Below are 15116 nucleotides of genomic sequence, written 5' to 3' on the forward strand. Positions count from 1 at the left end.
CCCTCATCCCCTTTTGCTCTCTCTGCAGGGAGTGAGCCAGGGTGCCCTTGTCAACTCAGTCCAAGGCTCACTGGGATCCAAGTGCTCATTTACCTTCAGCATCACAAAGATTCCTGGTGAAGGACACCTTTGCACAGGTAATGCAACCTCATACATTAGGACAGCCAGCTGGAGAGAACTTTAAAAAACCTAGATATTTCATAATTTAAAATGACACCAATTGAGAAACTGAAAGCATAAAAAATGACCAGTCGTCTTGTTGCCTCAATACAAATACCATTACATTTTTGGTGGACTTTTCATTCTTTTAAAAGTAAGCATCTCTATTTTAAAATTGTTGCCGTTAATTGCTTAGTGGTTAAGAATAAGGACTTCAGTTCTAGAATACCTGTTTGAATGTCATCTGTACCACTTAGTAGCTGTATGACCTGGGACAAGGTATTTAACTTTGTGCCTCAATTATCTCATCTAAAAAATGGGAATAATATCAGCTCCTGCCTCATAGGTTTGTTGTGGGGATTAAATGGGGTTTTATACGTAAAACACTAAGAACAATGCCCGGCTCACAGTAAGCACTACAGAAGAATATATTATTACTATATTATAAAACATAACATGTAATATTTACAAAGTATAATAATAATAACTAACACTGTATTTTCCCATGTGGTCGTACATATCTGGCACACAACTGGCTCTCAGGAAATTTAGGAAGATCATTAGGAATTAATAGTTTTAAATGACAGTACTATATCCATGGAGAGGACTTTACTACTCAAATATTTCCTTAAAATTAAATTTTAAGCTAAGATTAATATTCCACTTGCTAATTTTTTCCCCTACAGATTAATTCCCAGAAGTGGGATTACTGGGTCATCGGGCATTACATTTTCAAGCCTCTTGGCACATGCCACCTAATTAGTTTCCAGAAGTTCTTCCACTCTGCAGGGCTGTGGCCACGAGAGCATCAGTGTGATCCCGCAGCCATGGGTACCCCTATAAACAGGCTCCGAACTTCATATGTGAACCAGAAGCTGCTCTTGAGTTTTAATTTGACCGCCAGTGAGGTTGAACATTTTTCCTTATGTTAAGTGATTAACTTTTATTTCTCTTATTGTGAATTGACTGCTCATATCCTTTGTAAATTCTTCAATTAGAGACTGAAAGTGTTTCTTACCAGTTTCTAGGAATTTTCTACATAGTAGATCTATTAGCTTTTTGTCATTTTTATAAACACATTTTTCAGACTGTGGTGTTTTGTTTTTGTTTCCCTTCCCTTCTCTTCTTTTGCAAATAGAAGAAATTGGTGTCAAATCTCTTGATTCTTTTCCTTTGCGATTTCTTATATCACTTAAGCTTTTACAAATCCTTTTCACTTTTTAAGTCTGACAAATATTCTACTTTCTTCAAGCCATTCTACGGCTGGTTTGTTAACAGGGATTGTGTAAGTCATCTGGCACTGATTTTGGTGTCAGAGTGAGGGTAAGTATTAAATGGTTGTATTTTCCAAATAGCTATTCAAATTCCTCAATGCCATGATTACAACATTTAAAACTTGCAGCAAAATGTGCAATGAGGAAGTCACGAGCACCGGAGGGAATATTTTTCCCTTGCTGATATTGTCTGCAGGGACAAGGAGCCAGGGAGTGGGAGAAAGACGGTAAAGAGGGATCACTGAAGAAAGACCTAAACAGAAGACAGTTGCTTAGATACCCACCCCATTCACAAGGGTGCCTTGGGTAAGAATAGCCAGCAAGGAGGTAGGAGAAAGCACATGGATTCTGTAGGAGACTAAATAAAAAATTAGCTCTGTCAATTAAAGCTCATCCTCTAGACCACAACCTCACTTTGGTAACAAGAAAGCATCGCAGATTTCCTAGGGTAGTGAAATAAAACGTACCCATTCCTATGATGGGTAAATCAAATTAGAGAACAAGGCTCACAGGATTAGAGAATCTTAAATCTGTGGGGCATCTCCCGCACATTTAAAAATGCAGGGAACTGTTGGAGGCCCGGAGAAGTTCAATGAGTTCCTACCTTCGCAGTGCTATTTACGGTAACAAGGGGTCCAGAATCAGAATCTAGAATTCAAAGTTTGCTTTCCTCCATCCCAAGGAGGGATCGAGTCCACATCGATTACATACATAAGTCAGGAGACTCTAAGGTTCAAGCAAGGGCCATGTTTGGGTAATTTTCTTACTTAGCATGCACAAATGTGTGTAGATGCGCTTGCACACATGTTCATTCATTGGATGAACACTTACTCCCCACCTATGCTGTGCGCGCACTGGTCTAGGAGCTGGAGACACAGCATCGACTTAGATAAGCTCCCCATTCTCAGGAATATATAGTGTTATATGTGTCATGTGGGATGCATACTGCTTTATATCATAACTTTGTAATTATACAGCTTATTAATTTACAGATTTAGATTGACATATTTTGGGTCAAATTCAAACACTTCAAAACAGCAACTAAATACAAGAAACCCTCACTGTGAGACCATCAGCTTATAACAGGGGTCAGCAAACTATAACCCTTGGGCCAAATCTAGCCTTCTGTTTTTGTAAATAAGGTTTTATTGGAACACTGCCATGCCCATTCATTTGCATATCATCTGTTGGTACTTTCGAATTCCAATGGCAGAGCTGAGTAGTAGTGCCAGAAACTGTATGGCCTGAAAGCCTAAAATATTTACTATCTGGTCTTTAAAAAAAATAGCAACTCTTGCTAGCACCCCTGGCTAGAAACCTATAAAATAGGTTATTCCTATTCTCTAATAGCAGCAGCACTATAGGCTTCTACTGTATTAAAAAAGAAACTTCTTTAATGCATTTCACTCTTGGCTCTCTATGCTAACAAACGAGAACATTCTTCCTAGCTAGACGAGGAGCAACACCATCTCAGAGGGAACAAGATCTTTGCTGTGTTCCCTGTGGCAATTATGAGGTGAGTGTGTTTGCATAGGTTACTTGTGAATGTGAAGTTTCCATTGATGACAACTAAGTGATTCTAAGTCCAACTTCTTTCCAGCCATTATGGTTTCTATGGTTTCCTTGAGGTCGGGGGGCGAGAGGGCTGTGGAACAGGGAGGTTGGAGGAAGGTTCTCGGCTGAGTTTAGACATACTTTGGGGTAGAGAGAGTTTGAAGAATGAGAGTGTAACAGAAAAGAGAAAGAAAAAAGAATATCTGAAAAGCCAGTGGAAATGGAAGAGAGGCTGGCCTCTCCCTCCATTAGCCACTCCAGAAGTGCTGAATTAAATTTGTCTTCGACGTGGGTTTCCCAGCTCACCTGCTGCCCACTGTGCTAATGTGGTTACGGTCAGACAGCCGACTGTAAAAACGGCACTTTCTCACTCCGCGTAACGGCTCTCTGCAGACCTCCAAGTCAGAGCTGCTCAACTTACTGACAAAAACAAGCTTTTATTGCTGTTGGCACCACAGAGCCAAAGTGGCCAGTAAAGCACAGAGAGATCTTTCTCAGCTGTGCACGTCGTCAGCGCAACTGTCAGGGAAATTCCCCTTCCCGAATCCTTCAAGTGCCGACGATGCGAGGGGCTGACCCAGCACCCAGGGCTGGCAGTCAGCAACATCAGCTCGTAATTTGTAAGCACCGCACAACCCGGGGGGGGGGAGCTCCTCCTCATTCTCACTTAATCACTCCACGCTGGTGTCATTTGTAACCATCACTTGTGAGAGGATAATTGCACAGTGATGTCAAAATGTTAACATCATTAAATGGAAGAAATTAACCAGAATGGCAAGAGCCGTAAATGAAAGGCGAGCACTGGCCAAGTCTTGACCATGGTCTAGAGAGTGATCGGGTTGTTTCAGGAGAATCTGGGTTTTTTTGCCCCTGAGCAGACCTGCCATGTGTCATTATGGACAGGGTCAGGGCTGCAGTTTCATGGGAGAGGAGCAGAGCCTGCAGAACTAGGTGCGCGGGGCCATGGGACAGCAAAACAGAAAGGTCCAAAGCTCTGCCAAGTGTTGCGAGGAGGCTGTCAGAAGAGCAATGATACAGAGAGCAGGCTCTCGAATGAGTTTCCGGGGTCAGATCCTAGTTGTTGACCTTGGACAGAATACCTCACCTCTGTTAAGCCTCAGTTTCTCCACCTATGTAGTATGCTAACAATAGTATCGACCTCGGAGGGTTGTGATGAGGCTTAAATGAGATCCAGCCTGGGAGTGTCTAAGAACTTGATGACTGCTACCTGTGACGATGACGACCAGGATGAGGAACAAGCACACAGCTCAGCCGTCTCAACTGCATCTGAACTTGAAAGTCCTCAGATCAGTGAGGCACAAGCTGAGCCAGGCAATGGCATTATGGCTACAGAGACAGGTGGCTCTGCTACCCTGGGGAAGTCCTTCCTTCTGAGGAAGGAAATGTCAGTGTTGCATGGTGATGAAGATGCTTCTGCCAGGTGGGCAGGCACTCTGGGGTGGCGGGGGATGGAGGAGAGAAGGGTGAGAAGGACCGACAGGGATGGTCACCTGTGTGTTTGGTGCCAATATGAGCCTTTATCTCTGCTTCCTCCATGGTGACGAAGTCGCAGGTGGTGCAGCAGATAGAAAACATCCACTGCTCCTTGTCCACGTGGAGCGACATGTGGCTGACAAACTGGACATTGAGCTCGGTCTCAAATCCACAGACGTGACAGCTATGAGATGATGAAAGAAAAGAGGGGGAGAGAGAAGAGTGATACTTCTAAATACCTATAGAACTGGTATATTTCTATATTCAGAAAACTGGACTTTTACACACGTTTTCTTCCCACCGAAAGATTTTGTGCTAGAAGATTCTTCTGCTTTCTGGGATGCCTCTGGAGTGGTCACTGTGCCAAATGGATTAAGTACCAGCATAATGTAACAAAATCCCATATATGCTATAATGATGCCAAATAATCATAAAGTTAATTTAAAATTACAGATTCCAGATGCTGCACATCACCTAACTGATTCCTTTGGGTGAAGAGATGCAGGGCAGCCTTGCCAAGATGTTAGTGGTGCTGGTACACGGATAAACTCGGAGCGCCCCGCACACCCCAGGAGCATCTCTCTGGCTCTGGACACCTTCCGTGTAGGAACAAAAGCACATGCACGTTGTTGGAGGCACTCCAAGCAGGAGCAAGCCCTGTCTGTGACAATTCCTCGTAGAAGCCACCCATCTATGGAGACATTTCGTGCAAAAACAAGTTTCCACCAATCTGTAGGGCCTATCTCTTGGGCAAGATTCAGTAGAGAGCCTGAAACTTGGGATTTTATAGCAACCAAACCGAGTACTGATTCCTGGTTGAATATGGAAGAGAAAATAAAATTCCAGGTACTAAAGCACAACACAACCAAGGGAAAATATGCTTTCAGGGCTATTTCCTTAAGATTCTCAGACTTATTTTTCCTCGTCTTTTCTTCCTTAGGACAATTTTCAGGAAGCAGTAAGGTGCTCAGTTACAAGGTAGGAGCTTCCCAGCTGCACAGACATAAAAGCTAATAATCTCTAGAGCCCTGCCGCTCTCTGGAGCTCCACCTCAGACAGCCACCTCCAAGACCACTTCCCTTTCAATTAATTCTCCTGGAGCCACTCAAGCCAAGAGCGGAGTCAGTACAACTGCAGGGTTCGATGTAAGCAAAGCAAATATTAAAACGAGGGTCAACACTACGACTGAGAAGAGGTGCCTGTTCCGGATGCCCCAGCAGACGGGCAAGGGAGTGTTTGAGCAAGTTTGGGAAGGCCAGACTAGCGGGTTCTGTTCGCAGCTCACCTGTAATAATAAGGGTGTTTCTTCCCGTCACCGCCTTCAGAGGTGACGGCGCTGACGATGTCCTCAGTATCCGTACTCACCAGCTTCACCGAATGGACGGTCAGGTGCTGGTTCAGGTTTGCACGGCACTTAGCAGCATAGGGGCACAAGTGGCATTTGTATTTTCTTTCCTCTAGGGGAGAAGGAACAGGAAAAAACCCCAACCGCTCTCAAAAATGAAATCCCAACACCTTGAAAGAGATCACTTACAGGTATCAAGGAAAGGAGGTTCAAATCTCATTTCAAATGGGCACAAAGAGAATACCTTGGAATTGCAAATATCTAAAAAGTCTACGCAGCAGGTCACTCCCGTATTAATAATATTTTCAAAGATAAAAGAAAGTCCCAGGGCAATGGGAACATCTGCTTTTTCCTGGACACCCACAGGCTCCTCTTCCTGATAAGGGGAGACCCATATGGGCTAAAAGAATATTGTGTGTGTGTGCATGTGCGCGCACTCTCCATGTGTCAGTCGAGGGTGGGTGCTTGGCCGGGGGTAGTGGGGAGTGACACACAGCATTCAGAGGACTGGTGTGTAAGAGAAGCCCCATCATATTCCCTAAGCTCCAGGCCTGGGTCAGCCCAGAAATAAAAAAAACTAATAAAATTAAAGGGAAAAAAATGACTCGTGTGAAATAATTTAATTGGAACTTTTCATTTTACATAAATAAAAAATTTCAATTAATTTCTTAATGAAAACCCTCTCATAAAACTGACAATGTTTCAGGACTGTTTCCAGAGTGGCATTCTGAATTCATTTGGTTAATCAAGCAAATTAAAGTAGAAAGAGCAGGCTTTGCTTTTCATGGAAAAGACAAAGGCAACAACCCGTAGCAGTAGGAAAGAACAACTTCATTTTCTATCCTTAGCTCTTACTTGGTAATATTGGGCTTGCCTTAAAGAAAATATCTGTCTTACCTACTTCACAGAAAGAACATGGAAAAAGCTTTTCTGCAACAAAATGTAAGGCATCATTATTATACGGTGGTCCCCAACATCTGAGGTACTGGTGGTCCTGGCCAGCAGGGCTGGGGGAGGACTGCACAGTGCAGAGAAACAGTCCTTTCTTTAAAATTTTTTGCATTTGCATTAATAAGCGAGGTTATTAAGTTTTGGTATTCAAGTGAACTGTTGCGCTTTCTACCTTTTTTCACCATTTGGAAAGGTTTAATAATACTGGAATTTCCTAGTCTCAAAAGGTTAAAAAGAACCCATGTAGGAAAGTTTCTGGACGTGACGCCTTTATTAATAGTATCTCTTTCATCATCTTTCCAAATTCCCCTTTGGTAACTGATTTACTTAAGATTCTCCCCCTCATCTTGGGTCAGTTTTGGAAATTTTGCTGAAATTATGTCATCTAAGGTTTTAGCTTTTTTTGGCTAGGAAGCTGCCCTTATTTTCCAATAATTCTAAATTTAATGGCATCTGTATTAATGATTAGGTTTCCTTTTTCATTTCTAATGTTGAATATTTTTGCTTCTTTTTCCCTTCTTAATCAGGCTTAAAGGGACTTATCTATTTTATGGTTTTCTTCTTTGTAGATTTTGTTGCTCTTTTACTAAATCTTTAAGATGAATGCTAAGTTCCTTTATTTTTCTCTTTCTTCTCTTCTAATTAAAACATTTACGTCTATAAATTTTCCTCTGATCAGAGCTGTAGCTGTTTGTTCCAGGTTTAGGTATGAAGTGTTCTCCTTTTTGTTCCTTCTAGATGTCTGCAATTTACATTTTGATTTTCTCCCTTTTCTTTGACCCAATTACATAGGACATTTTATTGATTCTTAAGTATGCTCAGAGAATGTGGCCTATAAAACCTCCACTTTTTTGAACATGTTAAAGTTTCCTTTGTGACTAAGTATATGACTAAATTTTGTCTTTAATGGTTTAATATTTAAGATTAAAAATATTAAATATATAGAAAAGGAGAAAATTAATCTTGTCATATTAATACTGCCTGTCTTGTGTTCTTTGTTATTTTGAGTGATATACAAAACCTTTATTTTATCATTTTGTTTCGCATTTCCTGTAAATAAGATACATCTGAACTTTAAAGAAGTCTGATCTTCAGTGTAAGAATGGAAATACTTCATTTTATTATTTCCATCTTGCTTTATGTTTACAATTGATTTTACCTTATTTCTATTTGTTTTCACTTATTTTTGCTGCATTAAGTTAATATTTATTCCCCCTTTACTCCTTCTTAACTTGGTTGCCTTCCCTTTTCCAAGGCTCAAAATTGAACCATATTTCTATGTAAATAAAGACAACAACCATTTCTCCACCAAGGTGCTCTGTCCTCCCACTGCTCCCAACTACCACAATAAGATGAATCCAATAAGATGGGGTGTAGCCCCATCCGCTGCACCCTCAAGATGGCAGCAATAAATTCCTTAAAGTTGAGGAATTTTATCTGGATACACCTAAACGTGTATCTTTTCTCATCAATCCTGCTTGAACTCTCTGAGTCCTTCGAATACAAATAAAAAACCCTTTCCAGGACCTTCTTTGAACATGCCAGGTAAAATGCCTTGAAAATGTCAGGATAAAAACATCTCCACCACCCCCTGTTATAATTCTCTTAGAGAAACTCAGCTTCTTCATGCTAGAGAAGCTCCAGAATGGGGAAGGCAGAGCAGGCAGGCCCTGACTTACCTGTGTGCAGCGAGAGATGTCGAGACAACGTCTGCTGTCGGCCAAACACCTTCCCACACACGTCACAGGGAAAAAGCTGGTCATTGAACTTCCAGGATGGCAATCCATTTCCTGCCTCCAGTACTATCTTTTCTGTTTCTGCACCAAAAGAACAGAGCATCGTGAGGAATAAGCAAGGCAATGTGAACAAATTTCAGTTTAGTCAACATTCAGGACTTGAGCAGAGGCTTCCTTCTAAAGAATGTGGCTGGTAACGGCAAGTAAGTCCCAGTAACCTCTGGTTTTCATGCTGATTTCCTGTCTCTAAGAAAGCCATTCTTGAAGTTGTGGTGGAAAATGGATTCCAATTTCAGTCAAGTCTCCAGTGTTTTCTCTCTTTCTCATTAAAGGTCAGCCAACTAAACCCTCTAGTAGGTCAATAGCATGGTGTAGCACTGTGCCCCATATACAGTTGGTACTCAATAAATATGTGTTGAATGAGTGAAAGGTTGAGTTGCATGTTAAAATTCCAGAAATGTGGACTCTTGCCGCAAGACAATAAATCAAGAATGCTGAATCTCAGATTCTGATATGAAAACAAATGGTTCGATCTCTTGAAAGGAAATACACTTTCACTGCCCTTTATGATAAAAAGTTTTGCCCTATGTCTGGGTTGTGCAAAATCCTTAATGAGGAACTTACGTTACACAGACTCAGTGATGACAACTGCATACTTTGTGCTATGGTCTGAATATATGTGTTCCTCCCAAATTTGTATGTTGAAATCCTAATCCCCAAGGTGATGGTATGAGGAGGTGGACCTCTGGGAGGTGCTTAGGTCATGAGGGTAGAGTCCTCATGAATGAGATTAGTGCTCTTATATAAGAGGCCCCACTAAGCTCCTTTGCTCCTTCTACCATGTGAGGACACAGGGAGAAGTCTGCGACCCAGAAGACAGCCCTCATATGACCACATTGGCACCCTGGTCTTGGACTTCCAGCCTGTAGAACTGAGAGTAATAAATTTCTGTGGTTTATAAGCCACCCAGTCTGTGGTACAGCAGCTTGAACGGACTAAGATACTACGCCACATAAAACTCCCGAATGGGGGGCCAGCCCCGTGGCTTAGCGGTTAAGTTCTCGTGCTCTGTTACTGGTGGCCCAGGTTTGGATCCCGGGCGCGCACCAATGCACTGCTTGTCCGGCCATGCTGAGGCGGCATCCCACATACAGCAACTAGAAGGATGTGCAACTATGACATACAACTATCTACTGGGGCCTTGGGGAGATAAAGGGAAAAAAAGGAGGATTGACAATAGATGTTAGCTCAGGGCCAGTCTTCCTCAGCAAAAAAAAAAGAGGAGGATTGGCACGGATGTTAGCTCAGGGCTGATCTTCCTGAGCTAAAAAACAAAACAAAAAAATTCCCTAATGCAAGAGTGCACTAGAATTTCCCCAAAGGTCTCATCATACTTGGGAAATTGGTGAGTGCCATTAGTTATCTGTACATAATTCCTAGCCATGAATGAAATAAGTGGATGTTAATACATTCTCCTGTCATCTTAAAAAAATTTTATTTTCTCATCATCATCCATAAGATTACCTTTAATTTTCTCATCCATATTTCTTCTCACTGAACTTTAATGGATTATACAAACAAAGATAGGTGACAGAGTACCAAGGGAACACCTCCAAGAGGACACTTGTCTGGGCCACTAAAAGGCCTTTGTAAAGGCCTCACTTTGAAGAACAAGACAAATAATTTACCAAGTTATCCTGTCCTTTACCTCAGTAAATTACTGTGAATGCTCTTAAAGCACAGTACTGTTGTATAGAACAACATACTACGTGGTGATAATTAAATGGTGGAAAGAACTTTTCACAAGATCCAAGCAGACGAAAATGCTCAGACCACTGGACAGAGACAACATCAGAACAAAGAACTTTACTGCACACAATTTGGTTAAAACCGCTTCCCAATTACAGGCTTCCACCTGCATTTGGGTGAGTCAACCGGATCAATTTTCATTTGAATGCAGATTTGCCTGATAGTGTAATCTAAAGAGAGAAGAAACAAATGTATGTTTGGAAGGGGGGTGGAGATGATGTTGAAACTGCAATAATGTTTGCTGTGAGGCACCTGCCAGCAATCTCCACACTGATAAGGCGCATTTATTGATTTACCTATGTTTGTTAAAACATAGCTCTTTCGGCCTCAGGGAGAAGAGGCAGTCTCATTAAAGTAGGAATGTGTGACTAAAAACCTGTAAAGGGGAAGGGGGGGAGTTGTGGGGGAAGGGAAAGTTTGAAAAGGGAGGTCCAGGCCACTGATAGGCTGAGGACAAGAACCCCGCTCAGATGACTGTCCTTGAGTCCAAGCAGTGGGCATTTCGGCCACGCAGCGACGAGAGGGTATTTTAGTAGTTCCTTTTAAGTGTGTAATCGAAACAGTGCTTCAAAGGAGGATGATAGTCACAATCATAAGGAGAGGTCAAGAGGGTACAAGGTCTTCCAATACATTCACAACAAGAATGAATTAATTGGGTCACATACCAAACAAGTAGATGCAATTAAAAATAAAGAAATCTCTTAATAATTCTTTCAAGTATTAGTCATGCACTTGAGAAGTTGAAGCATCATAAGAAGTCCAATTCCCTCCACTGGCCTTAGAAAACTATTAAAACTATGAAGACTGTGCTGCAGTTAAGCAAAAAGAACATCCTGCAGCCATGCCTAGGCACTATGAGGGTGTCCACGACTGGCAGCCATCTCCCTGTGCCTGGATCCCAAGCCTCGTTCAGAGATTGGCTCCTCTCCCCGTTGCTGTCTGCATTTTCTACCGCCACCTGTTTTCATTTTACACGTGGGAACAAGGCAGCCACAGGCCACGTGGAGCCTTATTCCAGAACATGACCTTGGAATCACAGCTGGGTGGGGTGCGAGTGGTGGCGCAGTGGGAAGAGGCGTATTACTCTGACAAAACAAGTACTGAAGTCGAGACCAGCTCCTCTTTTCACGGAGCTGAAATGGAGGTGAGCAGATGCCACATTCTTGCACATTTCCTGTGAATGGTGCCACCTCAATGCCTTGTGAGAAACCTCAGAATCTTTTTTGATTATCCTTCTTCTCTCTCTGTCTTTCAACACATCCCGTCGGTCACCAAAAGCTGTCCATCTCGTTCTAGAGTGAGATCTGAATGTGATGGACACCCAGTGAGGACAAGCTTTAAAATGTCTACGGTCTGCCTTTTTGAAGGAGGACTGGCCCACATCATCACTGAGAGCTGCCAAGTGCCACCGCAGCCTCTCGAGGAGGCATTCCAGAATAGAGTAGCACATTTTCTCTACAGTTCTTGATGATCGAAAGTTACAAAAATATTTTAAAATATTTAAATTGTGAACCTATTGATACATATTTGTAAAGACTGATACGTAGGCCTGTACTAATCTCTATGCATTAGCAATACCGACTGGAACCCTACACTAAGGAAACCACCTCGGACAGTGGTCCTGTGGGGTGCGCATTTTAAAGCTTGATTCACAAATGCAGGCGCCATGCTCCATCTCCATCACGATGAACCGAACAAACTGGCCTGGCTACCACTGTGGTCACACGCTACGGGTTTAACAAAAAGATGCCATGTTTTGGTTTGTGTGTGTGTGTCGACAAGAATGTGGAAGCTAAAACTGACATAGCTTTATATAAAGTTTTTCTATTCTGAATTTTTTTGTGTGTGTGAGGAAGACTGGCCCTGAGCTAACATCGTTGCCAATCTTCCTCTTTTTGCTGAGGAAGATGCTCCCTGAGCTAACATCTGTGCCAGTTTTTCTCTACTTTGTACTTGGGACGCTGCCACAGCATGGCCTAATGAGTGATGCACAGGTCTGCACCGGGGATCTGAACCTGCAAACCCTGGGCCGCCGGGAAGCGGAGCTCGAGAACTTAACCACTACGCCACCGGGCCAGCCCCTATTCTTCGAATTTTGGAAACCAAAAAAAAAAAAAAAGGCAAACTCACTGCCTTAATTGAGTCATCTCTCAGCAGGAATTTTGCAGAAGCCTCTAAGCAGCCTCTCTGCTACCGGCCTCTCTCCATTCTATTCTCTATTCTCACAGGTTCCGGAATGATCTTTCTGAGGCACAAATCTGATCATGTCTTGTCCTGTATTCCAATGGCTCCCCCAAGGTCAAACTCCTTCACGTGGCTTCTGAGGTCCTTCACAATCCAGCTCCCACGACCTCCCACCTTCAGCTCCCCAGTTCACCTCCCACCACCCAAGTGCTCAGCAGAGTGAGCTACTCGCCCTTTCAGGAACAGGCTAGTCCTTTTCAAGCCATCAATGCTTTTGAATCAACTATGTCTCCATCAGAAGCTACTCCCACCCCAGCACTTTTGCACAGCAAAGTCCAGCTCATGTTCAAGCCCCATCTCAGATTTCATCTCCTTGGTAAAGGCTTCCCCAATTCCCCAGGCAAAATGAGTCATTTCCCCTTTTCTGTCCCAAAGCACTTTTTATGAATACTTCTATTTCACTACTTTACCTATTATATTATTTGTTCACATATCTTCTATATTATATATATATATTATATATATTTTATATATATATATTATATATATATTTTATATATATATATAATATAAAGCACCCAGCATAGTCCAACATGCAGCAGTGTTCAATAATTATGTTCCTGGCCTCCCTTCTCTATTAGAATGTGAGTCATTAGAGACAGGGGTTCTGCATTATTTATTTGTGCATCCTCAGCATTAGCACAGTGCCTGATACATGGTAGGTGCTAGTATATAGTTGTTGAATAAATGAATAAGTGAAAGGATCCAAGTGAGGCAGGGAATAAACATTATTCTTATTTTATAGTGGAAAAGACTGAGGCCTGGAAATAGCATTAGTTAAGGTTTACGGCCAATTCAGGGTGAAAAATAAGGCTATTTGCCTTCTGAATAGGTGTTTTAACTCAACCCAAGAACTGTGATTTAATGATTTTATTAGTGGAAATGTTTACAGTCATGAGCCATATCCCCAAAGGTTCTATATCCTTACTTCTTCACAATAATAACAAGCCACAGGATTATTCTCTTCAAGACAAACTCTCTGGCAGACACTGTTTATTGGTTAACCCAACAATCATTCTCAACTTTCTGTCTCCCCTGCCCATTCCCACTATAGAGGCAGCTGGGGTGGCCATGTGCTAAAGTTTTGTCCAATAAGAAGGCTTTTGCTTTACCGATAAAAGGAAAGATATGCTTGGTGTTGGCCCTCTTCTCTCTTTATCTTGCCTTGATCACAGAGGAAATGCCTGGGATTATGGCAGCCATTTTGTGACTATGAGGCATGAAAATGAAAGCCAACCTGCTAAGAATGGAGGAAAGGAAAGATGGGAAAAGTCCAGGTCCTTGATGGCATCTTCCAGTAGTTGAATGAACGGCAGCAACCACCCACTTCTGGACTTCTTGTTTTGTGAGGAAAGTAAGCCTGTTTGTTTCAGTCACTGTTATTTGGGTTTTCTATTATATTCTATTACATTTCTATGACATTCTTAACTGAAATGCCCTCCCATGATTGCTCTTGGTCTTAGAATTTTGGATGTTAGGTTCTGGCCTTTGACAAGCTTTATTCCAAACGCCAGCATCCTGTGAAGAACTTTCCATATCTATTATCAACAGCAATAAGTGTACAGCCAGCTGAGCACATTTCCCATCTTAATTATCTTCTTTTGTTCTATTAAAAAACCCCAACTTTTAAAAAGTTTCTTTTAGATTATTAAGGAATTTGCTTTTTAAAAACTTTATTGAAGCATAACATACAACAGAAAAATACACATAACAGCAACTGCTTTTAAATCAGTCCAAAGTCATGAAACAGCTTGGAATATAGGTATTATCTTTAAAATTTTGCTCTTTTTCATCTTTATTACCATACCTCATTATCTTTTATTTTAAATAGCTGCAAATGTACACTTCAGATTTTCATTTCATTCTTTTTTCTAATTGAGATGTAATTGATATATAACATTATATTAGTTTCAGGTATACAACATAATGGTTTGATATTTGTATATTGCAAAATTATCACCACAATAAGTCAAGCTAACATCTGTCACTACACTTAAAAAAATTTTCTTGTGATGAGAACTTTTAAGATTTACTTTCTTAGCAACATCCAAATATACAATATAGTATTATCAACTATAGCCACCATGCTGTACATTATATCCCCAGGACTTATTCATTTTATAACTGTAAGTTTGGACCTTTTGACCCTCTTCATTCATTTCACCGCACCCCCCTCCCCCGCCTCTGCCAACCACCAATCTGTTCTTTATGAGTTTGTTTTTTTGTTTTTCTTTTTTTAGATTCCACGTGTAAGTGAGATCAGATGGTATTTGTCTTTCTCTGCCTGACTTATTTCACTTAGCATAATGCCTTCAAGGTCCATCCATATTGTCCCAAATGGCAAGATTTCCTTTTATTATTATGGCTGAATAATATTCCATTATATATATCATTATATTAGTTTCAGGTGTATATATATACACACACCACAATTTCTTTCTCCATTCATCCATTGATGGACACTTAGGTTGTTTCCATGTCTTGGCTATTATAAATAATGCTGCAATGAACATGGGGGTGCATATATCTTCTCAAATTAGTATTTTTATG

The 15116-nt window shown here is 41.4% G+C and overlaps 1 protein-coding gene across 4 annotated transcripts in view; it reads right to left on the bottom strand.

Annotated features, from left to right (window-relative positions):
* ZNF827 (zinc finger protein 827) overlaps positions 1 to 15116 on the bottom strand; it is a 173415-nt gene that overhangs the window by 12231 nt on the left and 146068 nt on the right. For all 4 annotated transcript variants that reach the window (XM_058550145.1, XM_058550147.1, XM_058550149.1 and 1 more), the window contains exons 9-11: positions 8457 to 8594; positions 5767 to 5938; positions 4499 to 4665 (exon numbers count right to left, since the gene is read on the bottom strand). In XM_058550145.1, coding sequence (XP_058406128.1) covers positions 4499 to 4665; positions 5767 to 5938; positions 8457 to 8594 — 477 coding nt within the window. The remainder of the gene's footprint in view (positions 1 to 4498; positions 4666 to 5766; positions 5939 to 8456; positions 8595 to 15116) is intronic.

Source organism: Diceros bicornis, chromosome 11 (assembly GCF_020826845.1).
Source record: "Diceros bicornis minor isolate mBicDic1 chromosome 11, mDicBic1.mat.cur, whole genome shotgun sequence".
NCBI classification, from domain to species: Eukaryota; Metazoa; Chordata; class Mammalia; order Perissodactyla; family Rhinocerotidae; genus Diceros; species Diceros bicornis.